Source organism: Mastacembelus armatus, chromosome 13 (genome assembly GCF_900324485.2).
Source record: "Mastacembelus armatus chromosome 13, fMasArm1.2, whole genome shotgun sequence".
Taxonomy (NCBI): Eukaryota; Metazoa; Chordata; class Actinopteri; order Synbranchiformes; family Mastacembelidae; genus Mastacembelus; species Mastacembelus armatus.
In genome coordinates, this window is record NC_046645.1 from 25,728,467 (window position 1) to 25,749,730 (window position 21,264).

Sequence of the window (21,264 nt, forward strand, 5' to 3'; positions counted from 1 at the left end):
TAGAAGGATTTGTGCCATCTGTTTTTTTTAGATCATGTGATTTTAGTAGTTAGAGTAGTTGGATTAATTGAAATTTCTCTTCAGAAAGTAATATGTCCCAAAATATTTGACTTTGAAACTTCTGGTTTAAGGTTAAGCAAAGACTTGTTTGCATTGATGTTAATATTAGAATTTCCCTAATGAAGTTTATCATATCTTATAAGAATCTTTCATGCTTTAAGGTCTGTCACAGTTCATTCCTGCAGGCCTGTGTGTCAACAGTGCCTCAGTTTACACTGTGACGGGAGCTGCACTGAAACAGGACGGGGACACACAGAACCTGCCACATTACCTTCCCCCAGCTCCCCCTCCAAGGACAGGGAGGTGGATGGTTGGTGGTCGGGTTTGTGTTGCTGGGGAAATGACTGCATTAGACAAGAACTCAGATATTGTAGGAAAACAAATGAAATATATTGTTGATGAGAAAACAATTCATGTGGCTTTGGCTTTCCCATAAATTGTATTAGCTGTTGCAAAATACTAGTGGATGAATGTAATTTCTGGGTGACGGAGTTGTTCCATTTGTCTGTCCTGAATGTCGTCTTGGCTGTCGGGCTCAGTTTGTTGTCAGCTCTGTTATGATGTGAATTTGTTTCTGTGTTTTGTTGGCAAATGCCTGAGGAACAGAGGTTTACTAAGGTGCTATGTGGTGCTATGGGGGAACCACCAACTTGAACTGGTTTACTCTGCAGACAGAACCTGTGGATGGTTTGTGTCTGTCGTCGTGTTATGGCCATTATGCATCTGTTGGTAGATGTTTTGCATCTCTTGTTTTATGACTGCTCATAAATGTTTTCTCTCTGTGGTCATTTCTTGTCTCTTTGTTCAGTCAGTTCATGGGTGTTTTCTGTCTCTTTGTGGCCATGTTGCATTTCTTTCTCAGATATTTGTCAGAGCACTGTTGCCTCACAGCACAACGGTCCCAGGTTCTCAACCCAGCCTTTCTGTGTGGAGTTTGCATGTTCTCCCTGTGCTTGTGTGGGTTTTCTCCAGGTACTCTGGTTTCCTCCCACTGTCCAAAAACATGTATGTCAGGTTGATTGGTGACTCTAAATTGCCCATAGGAGTGAGTGTGAGTGTGTGAGGTTGTGTGTCTCTATGTGGCCCTGTGATGGACTGGGGACCTGTCCAGGGTGTACCCCTGCCTTTCACCCAGAGAGAGCTGGGATAGGCTCCAGCAGATCCCCGTGGTTAAGGAATAAGCGGGTATAGATGATGGATGGATGGATGGATATTTGTCAGGTTAAGGCTCCTTGACCCTGTTACCATTTTCCATAATCTTGTACTTGTGGTCAGGTCGGTGTGGTTCAGAAAAGGTTTTGTTGTCTTGCTTCTTGTCTGCTTGTTTTTTTTTTGTTGCATGGTTAAAGAAACTTTCCTGTGCTGCCTTGAGATACTTGATGAAGGACCGAACATAATAAAATCTGAATCCAGCTGCTGAGATCCTACGTGAGTCTATATCATTAAGTTAATAAAGTCAGGTCTGCATAACTTTGATTCTTCACAGGACTTGTGGAAAATGTAGTGACAGGTCATAATGTCACAATGTCAAACATAGCACCTTTAGGCTCTTCAGAAAGCTTTGCTTCGTTGAGTTCTCTGTTCTCACATTGTTCTTCTCATGTCACATCAAACCACAGTGTCACTGGGGCTGTACTGTCTGAGTTCAGTGTTGGAATGTCTCTATTGGTTTTGGCCTGAACAGACCTGAGAACAGCATGCACTGATTCTGCCTGTGGCACTCTGCTGATGCCTGAAATCTGTCTGGACCCCCTGATGACTCCAGTATGTCTTTGTTTAACACGTCCCTGTCTGTGTCCTCCACAGCCCAGACTGTGATATCAGAGGAGAAGGGTCAGTGTTACCGGATCCTGGGTTCAGGTCAGGGTCCATCCTCGTGCTCCCTGCCCATCCTCAAGAACATCACCAAGCAGATCTGCTGCTGCAGCCGAGTCGGCAAAGCCTGGGGACACGAGTGCCAGAAATGTCCCTACTTTGGTTCAGGTTGGTTAACAGGGAATTAACTGGTCTCCTCTGACTGCTGAACTAATCCTGTAGAGTTCTGTCAGAAATATTCAGACACCTTCACTTTATGCTCATTTTATTGTGCTGGACATTTAATTTTACATGGAGAAGTCTAAACTCAATATCCCAGAATGACAAAGGGAAAATATGCTTTTAGAGATTTTCACAAATTTGTCAAAAAATCCATTTCCCAGTGACTGAGGCCACACTCTGACCTTTAGAACTGGTTTGATCCCCTGGTCCTGATCTGTGTCTTAGCACAGTCTGATCTGAATCTGAATCTACAGAGTTCCTGGACTTCAGGTTCAAAGCAGCTTCGCCCAGTTTGGAAACCCAGTAAAGGGGTTTAAAGACTTCTGGAAAGCAGAGAGTTCGGTTTTTAATTAAATCTGCAAACATTTCTAAAGTCATGGATTTTTCCCTTTGCTGTCCTGTTTTAGAAACAGTTACTGCAGGATGCTACTAGGTGACTTCTTCTTAATGCTGTCCAGGGCTCCGACCAGACTAGAACTAACTGTCTATTTCCTCTTTCAGTGGCCTTTAAGGAGATCTGTCCAGCTGGTCCTGGTTATCAGTACTCATCTTCAGTCCTGCAGTTCAACCAGAGGGTTGCAGAACAGCTGGGGGGTCGAGGAGCTCAGCTGATACGTCCCAGCAACCAGGACAACCAGGGTCAGTCAGTCTGAAACATCCTATGGACGAATAGCTCAGTCTCACAGTCACGTTGTTCTTTATGTGCCATGTGTTGCTGGAGTGTTGACCACCTTGGACTCTTTTAGTTCTCTGTGCACCTTGGAAGTAGGTGAAGCTGTGCCACAAATTCCTACTTGAAATGTTGTTTTTAAGAGGAAGTATGTGTTTTTGTTCCAATGTGAATTTCCAGTCACTTTGAATTGATTTTATTTGCTTTTATGTGAAATTCTAGTTTGGCTTAGGTTAGGGTCAGATTTTGTGTGATCTAGTTTTATTCTCTTCAGATCATTCATCCATTTGTCAACACCTTCATCTGCTCCTCTTACTCTCAGGTCTCTGTGGGTTCTGTTCCAGGTGTCGCATCCAGCTCTGGATCAGCTGGTACCCAAAGTAGACCCAGTGCAGCTCAGCCTCCACTGCAGCCTCAGCCCCGGCCTCCGTTGCAGCATCAGCCTCACCCAGCCATCAGTTCTCCATCCCTCCGGCCTGTGCAGACAGTCGGTGCCAGCACCACGGCCACCCAGGACAAACCCCAGAGTTCAGGCAGGCTGGGCACCCAGCAGAGCCGGTCTGAGTCTGATCCCCCTGATCCCTCATTCACAACACAATCAAGGTCTCATCCTCCATCAACGGGTGCTCAAGGTAACATTCATTTCATCAGAAAGCCCACTGGCTAAATGAAATATGGGGGATGGGGGGATGAAACACTTGAATCACCACATTTACTAGTTATGTAACTGTGCACCTCAAACCTCCACATTACCAATTTTAGACATTAGACCAGCAGCTGGTGAGCAGCTTGGCTCAGTTCATTTTCTGCACTCAGCAGGCAGTCGTCCCTCCTCTGTGTCCCGGCCCGTTCAGCCTCCAGCTAGAGGGGAGTCCCTTCCTGCTGTGGCCAAGCCACAGAGCCCTGAGCACGGGGCAAGACCAAGTGCAGAGGCTGTCGGCCCAACGACCCGACCGACCAGAGTCCAGAGTGAGTATGAGCAGACACAGGAGACACAGCACTGATGTGACACTGAAGCACAACCACAGCACCACCTGAAGTTAAATTCTCAGTATGTTGAAGTACAATTATGGAGCCAGTGTACAGTACTGCAGTATTTCCACTATTTTGTCCACTACATGTGTTTGGCAACTTTAGTGACTCTCCAGATGCAGATTCTTAATAGAAAATATAATGGACTAATGACTGCACATGAAGTAATTAGTTCTATACCCATATTATAATCTGTATTGTTCTGTGCATGTGCATGTGCGTGCGTGTGTAGCAGTGCCAGGTGTATGTGACAGCAGACCAGGTGTGTGTGGCCATGGGCATTGTGTGGATCAACAAGGTGGGAAACACACGTGTGTGTGTGATCAGGGATACCAGCCTAACTCCCAGCGCACCTACTGCCAAGGTGAACACACACACACAATTTACAGATAATTTTTGGTATATATTTTAGATATTTAACGACGACATTTTGAACATTATACGAGTATTGTTTTCAGATACTTTGATGTTGCTTAAATATTTCAATATTTTTAAAATTGTCTAACATTAATGACTTTTTGTTTCATCGTGATATTTTCTTCAATATTTTAAGAGATGTCCTAAAATCTGTATGGACATACAGGGTCAGGTTTTTGCCAGGTATTTGAGGGGGGACCTGCTGAGCCTTATTTCATTCTAAATGTGACAACTGTTGTCTGTAGACGTGAAGGCGGGGACAACATTAAAAGCTAAAAGTCTTCACTTTGGGTGAACACGTGGTCTAATGTAAAAATGATGAGGTGTTATTACCAATATATTCTTTAAATTGGGCAAAATAATCAGCTCTATTGTGAATAAATGACTGTTTGTGTATCTGTGTGCAGATGTAAATGAGTGTGTGCAGTCTCCAGCTGTGTGTTTGGTGGGAGAGTGTGTGAACACCATAGGGAGCTACAGGTGTGTGTGTCCATCTGGGTACAGGAGCAACAGCCAGCAGACCGGTTGCGAAGGTGACGTCCACTTCCTGTTTGTTTGGGTTAGGGGGATAGGGTTTGGTTCACCTTAAACAACTAAAATCAGCTCACCCTGTCCTGTCCACAGATGTTGATGAGTGCCAGCTGAACCCCTGCACTAACGGTCAATGTGAAAACACACTGGGCAGCTACAGGTGTGTCTGTCGCCATGGTTACAGGCTCACTGGCAACACCTGCACAGGTAAAGATTGATGACAGCACTAAAGTGCAGAGAGTTACCTGTCCCAGAGTAAGTTCAGAGACAAAAACCCTTTGAGGCAGCACAGAATCTGAATTTATGATGATTTAAAAAATAATCACACATTTGGGAGTCGGAGGGAAACAAAACAGGAACCAGTGTGATGACACAAAAAGAAGGAGACTGTAATGTCAACTACAGGCTGGTACTGCTGTTCTCTCTGAGCCTCATTCTGTTGCATGTTTGTGTTTAATATTATTTTGTCAGAATTTCCATCAGCAGCAGTAGAACTGACTGTGTTCAGCTGCTGTTTGGATGTAGACACAACTGTCTCTGGATCACCGTGATACTGAAGGAAACTGAAAAGCAGCAGGACTCTGAAGGAGGTTCTGCAGCCTCTGACTCCTCTGGTTCTCTGAGTGGGTCACACTGTCTCATATCAACATGTGTTTCATGTCTGTGTGTTGGGATTTACTGAGGAAGCTTTTTGACTTCAGTGCCTTTGCCTTCCTTTCAACTCAGCCTTCCTGGGGAGAGTTTTCTCCTTCTGTTTTGTCTTTGTCCTGTTTTGTCTTTGCACACCTGTAACTTCACTTCCTGACAATTATTCACTTATTCAGTAGAACTGGGAGGATTTCATTCCCCATCTCCCACTGCCATCCCGTCCACATGTGGCTCTATCTTCAAATTACAGGCCTCAGATTCAGTTGTTGGGTCAAAAAACTGAATTAACATGAGAATACTCAGTAAAGTACAAGCGTCTCAAATGTACTTCAATACAGTAATTGAGGAAAAGTACTTTCCACTGCTGAGTTAGGAGTGATGGTGTTTTCTAACTTTATAATTAGCCTCAGGTTGTTTTGGGAAATTGTGTGTGGTTTTATTCGTTTGTCAGGTTTAATTCTCTGCTTGAACAAACATAGGCAGATATCTGTGTAAACGTGTGTGTCTGTGTGTGTTTCAGATGTGAACGAGTGTGAAGATCCTCTGCGGTGTCCAGGTCAAGAGTGTGTCAACAGCCAGGGCTCGTACAGCTGTGTGTCCTGTCAGCCTGGATACAGGCTGCTCAAAGGGCTCTGTACAGGTAACACACACCTGTTGGCCAACTGGACCTGTTGGCTGCTGAAACTCTGGCAATCATTCAGTTTATTAAAGATCAAATTAAAAATATAGATATAACTTATTTACTTTTTGAATTTTAATTAAAGGATGTGTTTTTCAAACAATTCAAATAAAACCAGAAGAAAACCAACTCTGATCAGTCGAAACAGAATTTTTTATGGTGCAAGTGTCTTGACTCTGCGATGACACTGGTAGCTATACATAGACGAGTAGTTTAAATAAAGACAGTGACCAGTTTGGACTGATCATAGCTCTTTGTTTACTGACTCACACACGATTCTTTACACAGTTTAACTTCTGAATAATCTTCCTCAGTGAGTTTGCAGCTACATGTCTTAGCACTATGTTGTTGTGATTGACTGCAGACATCGATGAGTGTCGCCAGGCTCTGTGCTCCAACGGTCGCTGTGAAAACACACCTGGAAGCTTCCGCTGTGTTTGTCACCATGGTTACAAGCTCCAGAACAACACCTGTGCAGGTAAGAGAAGAGATGCCAGGATGTGACAGCCTTTGTCACTCATCTCTAAGCACTTAACCCATTTACAGTATTTCCATTCACTTTCCTCTAAGCAATAAAATTAAAATTTATTTCCCACACCAATATACGATCCATCATGTCAGACTTCTAATATATGCAACATGACAATGAACCATACCTGACATCGCAGACCCAGTACGTTTGATTAGCTTAGCATAAATTCTGGAAACAGCTAGTCTGTCCTCCTCTGGAGCGCACTGGTTTACATGTTAGCGTCTTGTTTGTGTGTGTGCAGACATAGATGAGTGTGCAGAGCCGTATCAGTGCCCGGGCCAAATGTGTATGAACTCTGTGGGATCGTACCGCTGTGTTTCCTGTCAACCAGGTTACACACTGACCAACAGACAGTGTACAGGTATTACACACACACACACACGCACACACGCACACACACACACACACACACACACTGCTCTCCCATCCCTCTGTCCTCTCTCTTCAGATGTGAATGAGTGTGAGGACAGTGGGATGTGTCCTGGGCAGCGCTGTGTAAACACTGAAGGATCCTACGTCTGCGTGGCCTGTCAGCAGGGATACCACGGCGTCAGTGGAGTGTGTACAGGTACACTGAAACTCTTTAAAGCTGTCTGTCCTATCTGAAAAAACCTGTCAAACCTCTTCAGGAATCAGTTTAAAGGTTCAGTGTGTTCAGAGAAGTCATATTTCCTTCTCCTTAACCAAAACATATATTAAAAATAAACCTTCCTTCAACCTTCATTACAAATATCAAATATAAAAAAAATCAAAAGCCATGAAAGTATTTTCTGTCTTAACTTCATATTTTCCTTTATACCTTTTCTTAAACCAAAAAAAAACTGACCAACCCTTAAAGTGACAGATACACATCTGCTTTAAAGTAGTCTGTGCATAATGAGGCATAAAATTAGACTTCCTTCTACGAGCCTCCTCCTCAGGACGGAAGACTAACCACTCATGTATTTTTATGGGATTGTTATGAATAACATCTGTAACGTTTCATTGATCCCGACCTGATAAACAACCTGTAACTCTTACTGCTCCTTTCTGGGCACACAGAGTGTATCTACACGCAGGAACTCAAATATGGAGTGTGTAGACAACAGAAAATATACAGATATGAGATTATATATATTATATTATTATAGTATGTTATATGAGATTTCTATGTCAGTCTATCATCCATTACACCCACAGTCACTTCATTTGCAGCACTTCCTGCTAAAGCTTTTCTGTCTTTACTTTTCAGTCTAACATATAACGTCCAAACAACAACTCTGCACCTGAGAACAAATAAAACGTTACATTTACCAAGAGTCCCTCTCTCTCTGCAGATGTAGACGAGTGTGCGAGCGTCGGGGTGTGCGACGCAGAGCGTGTGTGTGTGAACACCGTTGGCTCATTCAGGTGCGACTGTCCACTTGGCTATCGATCGTCGGGCCTGGGCAGACAGTGCAGAGGTGAGAGTTGACCTGGCAGGTGTCTAATAGGAAGAAAATCATCATTGTTTTTTTTAACACTGAGGTCAGCAGCCTTTTTTCAAGCTGACCAAGGTGAAATCGCAGCTTTTCCCAAAATCTGGAAACATGTAAATGAATTAAACTAAAACTCCAGAATCAGATAAAGACCAACAGTGAGATTCTTCACCACAGGTTTTACAGCAACCTTGAATTCATTGTGGGCTGTCAGATTATTTCATTTAAAGAAGATGATCTTCTATTTTATTTTTTCTTATTTTATACAGTATTTTATTTGGCAAACAGAGACTGAAAACAACTTTCCCAGAACCAGCTCCAGATGCTGAGAACGGCCGTCACTTCTTACAGCTGACTGGTCTCTGCTCTGGTTCCACTGCAGCTTCTCTCTGCAGTGTCTGGAGCTAGTTTTTGGAAAAAGACGGGCCTCCCATTGTTGGTGAGGAAGAACCATGTGAGCCAGGTCAGCGGTGTGGCTCCCTTATGTGTTTTTAATAGTTTTTGGACAACAATGGAGGTCTACAACACAGACCAATAAGCTGAACCAGGTTCTAGATTCACACACATTAGGCTGAGGACACCACATTCATTGGTGCTGTCAGTCTCTGGATGGGATCTGGACTCAGTGACACACAGAGCCGCAGCTGCTGCCTTTAAGTGGCCTCTGATATTTCAAATGTCTGGAGCAGAAAACTCTCCTTCATATCTTTGTGCAAACTAACAGCAGATATGTGTCCTGTGCTGGAGCATCGATAACACGTGATCAGTGATGAAAATGAAGAAACAGGCAGTGATGTTCTAACAGAACAAGCCAGAAAGTTCTTGTAAACAAAAGTGCTAATGATCTAAATTTAAAATTCAACTAATATTTGACACAGAATAAAAACCTGAGCAGTCTCAAATTGTAAAACTGAGTCTCCATGTGAATAAAACTGATCCAGCCTTGATTCAAATAAAATACATCAGCAGACATAACAGAAGACGTTTTACTGGACATTAAAAACAGCAAATCTAAAGTAAATCTGTTGAATTTGTGTTTAAAAGCTAATTTTAATGTGTGTGTGTGTGTGTGTGTGTGTGTGTGTGTGTGTGTGTGTGTGTGTGTGTGTGTGCGCACGCAGACATTAACGAGTGTTTGGAGGGGGATTTCTGTTTCTCCAGAGGAGAGTGTGTGAACACACCAGGATCCTACACGTGTGTGTGTTCTCAGGGATTCACGCTGAGCAGCAACAGGACGGCCTGTGTTGGTGAGTCACAGTCAAACCACACAACCATGTTTTTACTGTGGTGATTTTGAAGTCAGTAAAATGTCCTGGATACTTAGTCAACCACATATGTAACCACTAACCACATATGTAATGTACGGAGCCACTTTATTTTCCAGCACTGGGTAAAAGTTGCATAATATCTCAAAACAGTGGAACAAGATGCGTCTTCAGCTCGGAGTGACTGCAGCAGGGCCAGACCAGAGTTCCAGGGGAGCTGGTTCCTGCAGTGAGTGGTGTAGGAGGTTTAGTTGAAATCACAACAACATGCGGGAGTTTGACTCTGCTGGGTTCTGCTGTGAGTCACTCCACAGTACTTAAGCTCCAACTAGAACCATACATGTGCAGTCATCCGCATAGACCCAGCGCTGTGAGCTGGAGTGGCTGTGGTCTGATGTTTGAAGCTCTGCAGGCGATGTTTTCACTGGGAAACACACTGAGCTCAGTGTTTGCTCTGACCCGCTGCAGGTCTGATCTTTGTTTCTGCTTCACAGCTGATGTAATGGTGAAGTCAGCTTTGGCCAGTGCTGTGACTGCATATAGGTGTGTGTGTGTGTGTGTGTGTGTGTGTGTGTGTGTGTGTTTACGTGTCGTGACAGCTTCTCTCTCTTTCTTTGTAGATGTGGATGAGTGTGTGAAGCCGGGTGTGTGTTTGGACGGTCGCTGTGTCAACACAGAAGGTTCCTTCCAGTGCCTGTGTCATATCGGCTTCACCACCAACCCGGAGAAGACCGCCTGCCTCGGTACACGGTCATGTTTCTGTCAGGAGATATTACAATGATTCATTTCCATGGTTCCCTGACTGTGACTGCTGCATGTGTAAACAATAATCCATCTCCAGCCCCTGACACACCAAGAAAACTGTTCTGATTGGCTGTTCAGCTCAGTGGATCAGTGTATTTCACCGATTCAGTGCAGCTTCTCCTCATTTTTCACCTCCTCCTTTCTCCTTCCCCAACCACAGACCAAGTCCTGCCAACAGCAGCTTCTTCTCAGACATGTTCTGGATCAGAAGCAGCTATAAACCGTCTGTGGTGTGAAGATGGTCAGCAAACACTGCTTTGGTTACTCTTTGTATATCTGCAGTGTAGGTCTTCCACTGTCCCTTTTTGACTGACCAACACAGACTACTGCCTCCTGCTGGTGTGGAGAGGTATTTCCTCTCACCAGGTGCAGAACGAGCTGGTTGGCCATGGGCTGGAGTCTGTGTGGTGCGTTCAAGGACACTTTCTGGTCCAGACGAAGGCGACGTTTAGAGACAGACCTGTCGTCCTTTATCACTGCTGGTTTATGAAGTAAAAAAACTATATGTTGAATTTCCAGTAGTTAATAAAGTATTTAAAACTTGAGCAGTCACAGTCGGTGCAGGCCAAAAACAAATATGTCAACATAAGAAGGAACTCTGAGCAGGAGTGTGTCATTATGTCTCTCTCTCTCAGATGTTGATGAATGCGTCTCGTCTGGAGGTTCAGTTTGTGGGTCTCAGCGGTGTGAAAACACGATTGGTTCATACCACTGTCTCACTTCCTGTGAGCCTGGCTACCAGGTGTCTCAGTCTGGCGAGTGTGTAGGTGAGTCTGCATGTTACAAAGCAGCGTCACACTTGTAGTGTCCTTATTACCCCTCAGTCCCCAACAACACACACAGTGACACTGAGGTCACACTGTTTTCCTGTGAAACCCAACATTTCCTGCAGACGTTTCACAATAAAAGCCCTTTGAAAGCATAGTTAATGTGGAACAGATGCACAAACAGCAGCAACGACAAACTGAGACACAGAGAGAACTCGGACAGGAAACATTCATGTCAACATAAGATCATTCATTTTGTTCATTTAAGAACAGCCAAATGATCCAAAATATACCCAAGTTTAGATCCTGCTTATGACAGATGTGAACTATGTCCAGCTGCTCCAGATGTTTTCCTTGTGCCCTGAGCTACATGAATTCAGTCATCGAATCTTTGAGTGAAGGGATTCATCCAGTTCAGTGAAACAGATTCTTTATCAACAGACGGTGAAGAGATGTTTATTTATTTATTTCCTATTATTCCTGGTTTGGATTAAATCAAGGTTCAAACATCCAAACAAATAAAACAGAATAATAATCCTATGACTGTCCTGGAGCTCTGGGTGTTTAAGACAAGAGAATGACAAAAGTAGAAAATTAGAGAGCCTTCACTCTTATATTTTATGTTTATCCTCCTTGTCTGGAGCGAGGCTGTTAATGTTGTTGAAGAATTGACATGATGTCATTCACTGCTGTGTCTCCCTTCCCTGTCAGACGTTAATGAATGTATGAATAACACGGTGTGTGGGGATCACGCCTTCTGTCAGAACCTGGTAGGAACCTACCTGTGTGTGTGCGACCAGGGCTTCACCACCACCACCGATGGAAAGGCCTGTGTGGGTGCGTCTCGTCTTCACCTGCACACGTTTGGTGTCACAGGGCGGTTTAGTCCTGTCATTGACCCGAGCAGCCACCCATCCATCAGGTCACACATGTTCCTATGACACATCACACCAGCACAAATACAGACACCATCAGCGATGAACTGCTACACCACCGTAGACACCAGCACCAGACAGCAAACAGTCCACACGACGCCACAGTCAGAAGAATTCAACTCTGTCTTATCCTTAGAACTGTCTACCCCAGGTTTACCTGGGACTAAGTCCATGGTCTGGTTCCACAGAGATACCGGTCTTAAGTGTCTTCACTGTTTTAAGTAGGACTTTCAAACTGAATGACATGGCTGACCAAACATCTGCATCAGTCTGCTCAGCTCCTTTCACTGCAGCACCAAAAAAATAGGAAAAAGATCCAATTAATAAAAAAAGTTTGTGGTGTCAGCAGAGATGCTGCTGTTGTACCACTTTCACCTGCTGCTCTGTCACAACCTTGTTAACTTAACGCCACCAATCACTGTCAACAAATCACTGTTCCCTGCAAACTGCAGGATTTATGACTGGAAACAGATTTTTTATTTATTTGATCATTTTATTAACAACATTCAGAGGCCGCTGAGCTCCAGTGCCAGAAAGGCTCTGCTGGATCACTAGTGTGGCAAATGCTTCAGTCCAGGAGGTTCAGAGACAAGAACTACAGGCCTTGTGCCTGTAGTTCTTGTCTTGTCTTGCTGGTGCAACTAAAACTGACCTGTGTCATAAATAACATTTTCTGAAAGCAGAAACTGAACAAACAGAACCTAACAAAGATGGAGTGCTGCACATTTAAGGGTTTATTAGGAACCCTTGTGTCAGACCCAGTCGGTTTATTAGGAAACTCTGTCCCCGTGACATAGTACATTGTTGATATAGTTTTACTGTTGAGTGAAGTGTGTGGGGCAGCCATGGGAAACTCTTTTAGTTTGGTTGACTCTGGCTTTAGTCTGAGCCTGAGGCAGAACCTGTTGATCTCTTTCTGTCAGATGAGGACGAGTGTGTGACTCTGCCGGGTGTGTGTGGGTCGGCCCATTGTGAGAACGTGGAGGGATCCTTCATGTGTGAGTGTGACACACTGGAAGAGTTTGACGCCATGACTAGGCAGTGTGTCAGCATTCGACAACCAGGTACACACACACACACAATGATGATGATGATGATGAAGACCTTTCTGAACCAAACAGGTCTATGGACACAGAAAGAAAAGTGGACAGCGACACCTGTTGGCCACTCTGACTAAAAATACTCAACCAGTAAAATATTCCATTTTCTCCTGCAGAACAGAGAGTCCCCAGCTACCACCTCCCCTCCACCTCCTCTTCATCCTCCTCTGTTCATGTCAGCACGGTGGAGTTTGATCCAATGCTGCCCCCCCTGCCTGCGGCTCGTCCTGGCGAGCTGAGGGAGTGTTACTATAACCTGGCTGAGCGGGGAACCTGCAACCTGCTGGCCACCAACACCAGCCAGCAGGAGTGCTGCTGCACCGTGGGGGAGGCCTGGGGGCTCGGCTGCCAGTACCACACCTGCCCCCCCTCAGACACAGGTCTGTAGGATGCTGTTGATCTGTGTGTTTTTAAACTTTAGTTTTTATATTACTCTGATTCAGTCCACACTCATCTTTAAATTCTTTGTACATTTCAGCGATTCCTGTTTGACAGGGCTTGGGAACAGTGTTTCGATTTATTAGGTGACAATAATATGATGTCTCCATGTTGTTTCTGTGCAGCTGAGTTTCTGTCGCTGTGTCCCAGTGGGAGAGGATACGTGACCACTGGACCAGGAGCCTTCAGCTACAGGGGTACGCACACAGGTTACACCCAAACAGCCTAAAGAATGAATGGGGCTGAAGATGCAGCCTACAGCTAAGTCTTTGACTCCCCCACTGCATGATGGGAACTTGTGACTTGATTGTTCCCAGAGTAACATAAAAAGTGCACAGTCGCAGAGAAGCTGCTGCAGAACATTGATGCATTTCAACAAACATAGATCATGTTCAGCTAATTCAAGCAGTCTTTGCTAAAACCCTGTTAAGTGTGTGTGCATCAACTGTTGATCACTTCTTGTTGCGTCGCTGTGCGTGCACGGACAACAGGTGTGTGATTTTCTCTACGTGTGTTTCCAGATGTGGACGAGTGTAAGCGTTTCCATCCAGAGGTGTGTAAGAGCGGAGTGTGTGTCAACAACATACCTGGTTACAACTGCTACTGCTCCAGTGGATACGTTTACAACAGCACGCTGCTGGAGTGTGTCGGTACAAACAACACACACACACTCACACACACTTCCAGCATGTTCATTCACATCTGTTAACACCTGGAGCTCCTGCTCTGTGACTCCATGACCTCCCTCTGTCTCAGATCACGATGAGTGTGAAGAGGAGAGCTGTGTCGGGGGAGTGTGTGTGAACACAGTGGGTTCATATTACTGCAGCTGTCAGCCTCCTCTGGTGCTCGACGACACACAACGAAACTGTGTCAACTCCTCCCACCTCACTGTGGGTAAGACACCTGCCTTCATCCTCCTCCTCCTCCGGCTGGTGCTGATTTTCCCTCTGCTCCATCATCCCTCCTCTACTTTGTTCATTCTCCTGCACCGAAGCTCTTTGGCTGAAGTGTGTGAACGTCTGGATGAATAAAGTTGATGAATTCCTTCTCTTCCAGATGAGAACCTGTCTGTGTGCTGGCAGCACGTCTCAGCAGACCTGATGTGCCAGAGTCCTTTGCTAGGCCGTCAGATCACCTTTATGGACTGCTGCTGTGTGTATGGAGACGGCTGGGGGATGGAGTGTGCCCTCTGCCCCTCTACCGACTCAGGTAAAAATGCTTTAACCTAGAACATCAATGTGTGGACACAAGGTAATGTGCAGTGTTCCCTCAGTTTGAGCTCTGGGTTTGGTCTCCAGCACTTCCTGAGGGAAACATCTTTAGCTGATAAATGCTCCACAGCTGTGTCTGTTTCACCTAAGAAAGAAACAGCACAGTTTGTAGGATTTCTGTTCCACATACAGTGGGTACGGAAAGTATTCAGACCCCTTTAAATTTTTCACTCTTTGTGTCATTGCAGTCATTTGCCAAAATCAAAAAAGTTCATTTTATTTCTCATTAATGTACACTCAGCACCCCATCTTGACAGAAAAAAACAGAAATGTAGACATTTTTGCAAATTTATTAAAAAAGAAAAACTGAAATATCACATGGTCATAAGTATTCAGACCCTGTGCTCAGTATTGAGTAGAAGCACCCTTTTGAGCTAGTACAGCCATGAGTCTTCTTGGGAATGATGCAACAAGTTTTTCACACCTGGATTTGGGGATCCTCTGCCATTCTTCCTTGCAGATCCTCTCCAGTTCTGTCAGGTTGGATGGTGAATGTTGGTGGACAGCCATTTTCAGGTCTCTCCAGAGATGCTCAATTGGGTTTAGGTCAGGGCTCTGGCTGGGCCAGTCAAGAACGGTCACAGAGTTGTTCCGAAGCCGCTCCTTTGTTATTTTAGCTGTGTGCTTAGGGTCATTGTCCTGTTGAAAGGTGAACCTTCAGCCCAGTCTGAGGTCCTGAGCACTCTGGAAGAGGTTTTCTACCAGGATATCTCTGTACTTGGCCGCATTCATCTTTCCTTCAATTGCAACCAGTCGTCCTGTCCCTGCAGCTGAAAAACACCCCCACAACATGATGCTCCCACCACCATGTTTCACTGTAGGGATTGTATTGGGCAGGTGATGAGCAGTGCCTGGTTTTCTCCACACATACTGCTTAGAATTAACGCCAAAAAGTTCAATCTTGGTCTCATCAGACCAGAGAATCTTATTTCTCATAGTCTGGGAGTCCTTCATGTGTTTTTTGGCAAACTCTATGCAGGCTTTCATGTGTCTTGCACTGAGGAGAGGCTTCCGTCGGGCCCCTCTGCCATAAAGCCCCGACTGGTGGAGGGCTGCAGTGATAGTTGACTTTGTGGAACTTTCTCCCATCTCCCTACTGCATCTCTGGAGCTCAGCCACAGTGATCTTTGGGTTCTTCTTTACCTCTCTCACCAAGGCTCTTCTCCCACGATTGCTCAGTTTGGCTGGACGGCCAGGTCTAGGAAGAGTTCTGGTTGTCCCAAACTTTTTCCATTTGAGGATTATGGAGGCCACTGTGCTCTTAGGAACCTTGAGTGCTGCAGAAATTCTTTTGTAACCTTGGCCAGATCTGTGCCTTGCCACAATTCTGTCTCTGAGCTCCTTGGCCAGTTCCTTCGACCTCATGATTCTCATTTGCTCTGACATGCACTGTGAGCTGTAAGGTCTTATATAGACAGGTGTGTGCCTTTCCTAATCAAGTCCAATCAGTTTAATTAAACACAGCTGGACTCCAATGAAGGAGCAGAACCATCTCAAGGAGGATCAGAAGAAATGGACAACATGTGAGTTAAATATGAGTGTCACTGCAAAGGGTCTGAATACTTATGACCATGTGATATTTCAGTTTTTCTTTTTTAATAAATTTACAAAAATTTCTACATTTCTGTTTTTTTCTGTCAAGATGGGGTGCTGAGTGTACATTAATGAGAAATAAAATGAACTTTTTGGATTTTGGCAAATGGCTGCAATGACACAAAGAGTGAAAAATTTAAAGGGGTCTGAATACTTTCCATACCCACTGTAGAGATGAATCATTGACTTGTCTGTGTCTGCAGAGGACTACGCTGTTCTGTGCAGCTCGTTTCTCCCTCCTCTGTATCGGGAGAGTTTTCCGGATCCGAGTGGATCAGAAACGGGAGTGAGACCAGGAGCTGGACAAGGACGAGGGAGCGGTACAGAGACAAAACATCATTTATTTGAGTTTTTCTGATATTTTTCCTTCCAATTTATTTCCAAAGTTTGTAGTTTGTTTTTCATTTTTTCTCTTAATATATTTGACTGTTTTTGTTTCGCTCGTTAAACGCCTGTTTTCTCCTCGCCTTCTTTTCTGTGCTTGTCTTCTCTTCTCTCATCTGCTCTCCTCTCTCCTTGCCTGTTTCCAGCTCCTCCACGCTTCCCTCCCTTAGGTCCGGACTCCTTCCATCCAGCTGTGATTCCCAGCAGAGACTTTGGTCGTCCTGACTATGACGACTACTCTCAAGCAGGAGGCAGCAGGTCGGGCTTCACAGGGAGGATGCCGCCCTCCTTTGGTCTGCCAGATCAGACCTATCGCAGACCCGAGTACAGGTGAGGACGGTAGATCTTCATGTTTTCTGGTTGTCCTTTGTTTCAGCAGGACTCAGTTCATTTTTTTGCTTGTTTTTACTGTCTGTAATGTGTGTGAATCCAGAACTATGTCCAGACACAGGATGTGTTTATGGCACTGAGCTGTTTGTATTTGTCCATTTTAACATCAGTGTTTCTCTGTGTGTCTTTCAGCACTGGTTTCTACCCTGAAGGAGATTACAGCCCCCCTGATGGCTCCCCACCCAGGACTTTCCGTCTGCCCCCAGACCCTCGAGCCGAGAGGGCATTCGGGGTCCGGCCCCCTCCTCCGTCCCAGCCTGATGGCCCTCCTCTCAGCCTGGCCCCGCTGCCCGGATCTCTCTACGAGGAGAACGAGGAGGATGAGGAGACATGGAGGCCTGGTCCCCCATTCCCTCCTTTCACTGACAGGAGCGTGGGAGGAGGAGGAGGAGCACAGAGGAGGGTGTATGAGCGTGAGTCCACCTGGAGAAGCAGTTTTCCTCTTTAAATTTGCCTCCAAAGTCCTGGTTCTGCATGGAGACCAGACCTGTCTCTGCTCCCTCCAACCTTCGTTCTTCTTCTCTTGTCTTTCAGGGCGATATGAGTCCTATGCTAGCCTAAACACAGCAGAGGATTGTGGCATACTGCATGGCTGTGAGAACGGCATGTGTATTCGCGTGGCAGAGGGCTACACCTGCGACTGTTACCAAGGATATGAACTGGACATGACCTCCATGACCTGTACAGGTACGACCAATCTTTGTGTTCTGTGATGTCAGGAAGAAAGCTCAGTGTTTTCAACAAGTAAGAACCAGATATTTAAAGAAAAAGTCATACTCTAAGTATGTTTGTAAATACTGAGTATTTAAGCAGTGTTTACATTTCTGCAGAAAAATGTGTTTCAGATACTCAGACTTGAGACAAATGTGGGTTCTTCACCTGCAGGCTGTGTTTCTGTTGTGTCTCTTGTTCTGCCCTGTCTCGATAAATTAGGGACTGAAACCCATGACTGACGATGAATTTAAGGTCAGTATGTTTGTATCTGTCTGCAGATATAAACGAGTGTGAGGATGGTGTCAACCTGGAGTTCCCATGTGTGAACGCTCGCTGTGTGAACACCGAAGGCTCATTTCGCTGTGTCTGCAGGAGAGGATATGTTATGTCCCGCAGACCAAACCAGTGCGTGGCCGCATAGATCGGACTGGTGTAAACTGGTCTTCATGGTCCAGGACTGGATTACACAAAGAAAGACTGGGCTGGACTAGATTAGACTAAACTGGTTTAGGTTTTACTGTAGGGCCAGATTTGATAAACCAGGCTCAAATGTACTGGACTAAAATACTCACAAACCTGAGTGAGACTAGTGTTGTTCTCACCATTAGGGCCATTTCTATCTACAGTCGTTATATCAGCATATCCCACAGTTTTTCAAACTTTAAGGAGGCACAGAGGCAAAGATACCATGTGAGGTGACAAGTTTATGTGTTACATATTTTTTGATTTAGAGTTCCCGAGGATATTTCCAACATCACAAATCCAGTTAGAAAAAGAAATGCTCCTTATAGCTGCAGAACCTGCCTGAGAATCCTGCTGTTTTTAATGTTTCTTCATAATCACAGTAATTCAGTGAGAAGCGTCTGTACATCCATGGCTTCATGGCGTTGTGGTTACTAAAACCTGCTTCCCCTCAAGTCTGCTCAACCTCTAGAGGATCTAATGACCCGCTTTTTGCCCCTTCTTCTGACCTTGGTTGTTGCTCTTTCCTTGTCCCACTCTCTCTGTGCTAAAGAACGCCGCCTCTTGGCTCTGGCAGCCACTGTTTCCCACTTTGAGCTACTGAGACTCCTCCATGGCTGCTGTTGGAAACCACTACTGGCTTCTTCTGACCCTGGCCACGTGGTAGGGGGGGCTCACTGACGGAGCGGATTTTGTCAACACAGGGTAGAGGAGCTGGAATAACAACAGAAGGGCTGTAGGTAGCAGAGAAATCTGATGGGGGGGGGGGGTTGGGAGTATAGCTGAGAGACACCAGGGCCTAGATCTGGGTACCTGCAGGTACCAGACTGTGAACAATGTGTTTAATTTCCAAAATGTAAAGACTTACAGGCTAAAAGAATCTACAGAAAAACAAAAGTGTTGCTTTGTAATTAGACTTTTAGGAGGGTTAATAACTTCCAGCACACACAGTTAAACACAGATACAGTAACACACTCAAACTGGATGTTTATTCATGTCATTTAACACTAAATTAAAAAATGTACAGTCACTCTATTATCATCATATGTTAAAATCAACATCAAAATGATGTCTGTCCAGTCTAAACCAGTCTAGCCCTTTTTAGCACTGTTTGGTCCTGGATTATCAGTATTGGAAACCGAAGTTCTTGACTAAAGACTCGACAGCACCTGTATTATACTGAAACGTCTGGTAGGTGATTTTAAACATAAGAAAATGTCCATGATGTGAAGTTGAAGAAGAAACTGTGTGTGTGTGTGTATAGCCATCTTTGTGGGTACCATTTTAAGCATAATTCTATCAAAGTGAGGACATTTTGACAAAGTGGGGACATTTTCCTGGTCCTCACTTTTTTCAGACTCCTGTTTCAGGGTTAAGACTTGGTTTTAGGGTTAGAGTCTAGGGAAAACATTGTGTCTGAGTGTTTTCACAAAGATAGCTATGCGAGAATGTGTGTGTGTGTGTGCAGAACAACTCTGAACTCAGAAACAACAACTTTAGATTTTAAGTTGGTAGAAAACAGAGTAGACGACCTTCACGTCACCTTTAGAGAATTTTATTATCAATTAATCTGTTGATTGATTTCTGGATTCATTAATCAGGTGCTTGGTTTATTAAATCTAAATGTTTATTAAAAAATGATCCATACAGTTCGAGGTTGGAGCTGTGTAGTAGGTCTGGTGCTTTGACAGTAAATAATTTCACCAATGATTTTGGGAAGAGGCAGCATTACATTATAAAAACACCAGTTTTAAACGTTTAAGCAAAGATTCGCCCAGTCATTGACAAGAAGCAAATATTGTCAGGTTTATAAGACCACAGCTTTAGCTACAGTACAATACAGCTACTGTTGAAGTCAGCCATGTAATGGCTTAGTGGATATTTCTTGCTGTTGTTATGTTTCTTCTACGTTTAACTCTTTTAATCAGAGAAGGAGATTTCAAACATGGTTGTTCACCAACCAGAATGCTTTTTATTTACAGCAATGAGGAAAATGAATTAGGGTTTACAGTAACTGACTGCTCAGTGCTGAACATGTGATTAGCTCGAGCAGCTAACAGGAGAAATCATTCTGTCAGGTGAAGGCTTGCTGTTTGCAGGACACATTATCTGTATATACTAAGACAGACTCACAGCTTTATAATCAACACTGTGTGAATAATTAACACTATGATTTATATTCTCTAAACTGCAGTGGCAATGTTTAAATGTCCTTCCTGTCAACATGTGAAGACCCAGACCAACAGTGAATGTATGTCAACAAACAGTGTGTGTGTCCAGACCCTGATCCAGCTTCTCCCTTGTTGCCATAGAGTGCCACTTTGCAGAACCTGCAGCAAAAGCTCGAGCCCAAATGTGGATTCATGCGCAGCTTAAAATACTCCCCAACAAATGACTCCTCCTGACTCAGTCATGTTTAAGAAGTTGAAGTTTCACAACATGCTGGGTGTTTTTAATGAACTGTTACATTAATGAGGTGTTGTTAAATAGTTTCAGGAGGAAGCAATTGGCCCAGAGCTGAGAGCCACAGACATTGTTGGTTTGGATCTGCACATAGGATTTGTTGACAAAAGCAATAATGCAGAACTCTAATACTTTTGCCATTTACCTTCAGCTGAATGTATTATTGAATTCCATGTATGTGTGTACTTTTATAACTCTGACTGATTTGAGCTGTTGTGGCTTCCACACCTGAATGTATTGGAAGCTGCATTATAATCTTTCACATTGACACAGAATAATCCTTATTTTTACCAACGGAATGACGCTATTACAGCCTGTAAGGGTGTTTGTTGCGTTTTATTAACTTCCTGATGTAGTTAACAAGCTGAAACCAACACGATGAGCGTTGTACAATGTGCACTGTACCGGCCAGAGACCTGCAGAGTTAGTGTAAAAATTTCAAATGTCAGTCTTTGGTGTTTTTGAACATGTATGACTAATGTTTTTTAATCATTGCTGTTTGTATGAAAATATATTTGCACACATGTTTATTGAACTGTGCTGCTTTTGGTTTGTGTCTGGTGTGTAGGACAGAGAGCAGAATGTGAGAAGCAGCAAGTGCAGGTTGCCGGT

The 21,264-nt window shown here is 44.3% G+C and overlaps 1 protein-coding gene across 5 annotated transcripts in view; it reads left to right on the forward strand.

Annotated features, from left to right (window-relative positions):
• Positions 1–21,187, forward strand: part of ltbp4 (latent transforming growth factor beta binding protein 4) — a 32,934-nt gene extending 11,747 nt beyond the window's left edge. For 3 of the 5 annotated variants that reach the window (XM_026317880.1, XM_026317906.1, XM_026317915.1), the window contains 27 exons: positions 1,867–2,043; positions 2,599–2,736; positions 3,112–3,399; positions 3,584–3,736; positions 4,032–4,163; positions 4,624–4,749; positions 4,841–4,954; positions 5,916–6,035; positions 6,439–6,552; positions 6,848–6,967; positions 7,055–7,174; positions 7,923–8,048; positions 9,185–9,310; positions 9,949–10,071; positions 10,768–10,899; positions 11,611–11,736; positions 12,758–12,898; positions 13,051–13,314; positions 13,498–13,569; positions 13,894–14,022; positions 14,129–14,269; positions 14,432–14,584; positions 16,443–16,559; positions 16,770–16,953; positions 17,146–17,426; positions 17,548–17,700; positions 18,006–21,187. In XM_026317880.1, the coding sequence (XP_026173665.1) occupies positions 1,867–2,043; positions 2,599–2,736; positions 3,112–3,399; positions 3,584–3,736; positions 4,032–4,163; positions 4,624–4,749; positions 4,841–4,954; positions 5,916–6,035; positions 6,439–6,552; positions 6,848–6,967; positions 7,055–7,174; positions 7,923–8,048; positions 9,185–9,310; positions 9,949–10,071; positions 10,768–10,899; positions 11,611–11,736; positions 12,758–12,898; positions 13,051–13,314; positions 13,498–13,569; positions 13,894–14,022; positions 14,129–14,269; positions 14,432–14,584; positions 16,443–16,559; positions 16,770–16,953; positions 17,146–17,426; positions 17,548–17,700; positions 18,006–18,148 (4,013 nt within the window). In that variant the 3' untranslated portion in view covers positions 18,149–21,187. The remainder of the gene's footprint in view (positions 1–1,866; positions 2,044–2,598; positions 2,737–3,111; positions 3,400–3,583; positions 3,737–4,031; positions 4,164–4,623; positions 4,750–4,840; positions 4,955–5,915; positions 6,036–6,438; positions 6,553–6,847; positions 6,968–7,054; positions 7,175–7,922; positions 8,049–9,184; positions 9,311–9,948; positions 10,072–10,767; positions 10,900–11,610; positions 11,737–12,757; positions 12,899–13,050; positions 13,315–13,497; positions 13,570–13,893; positions 14,023–14,128; positions 14,270–14,431; positions 14,585–16,442; positions 16,560–16,769; positions 16,954–17,145; positions 17,427–17,547; positions 17,701–18,005) is intronic. The other 2 variants (XM_026317897.1, XM_026317888.1) reach the window with 2 other exon arrangements.
• Positions 21,188–21,264: the final 77 nt, after the last annotated feature.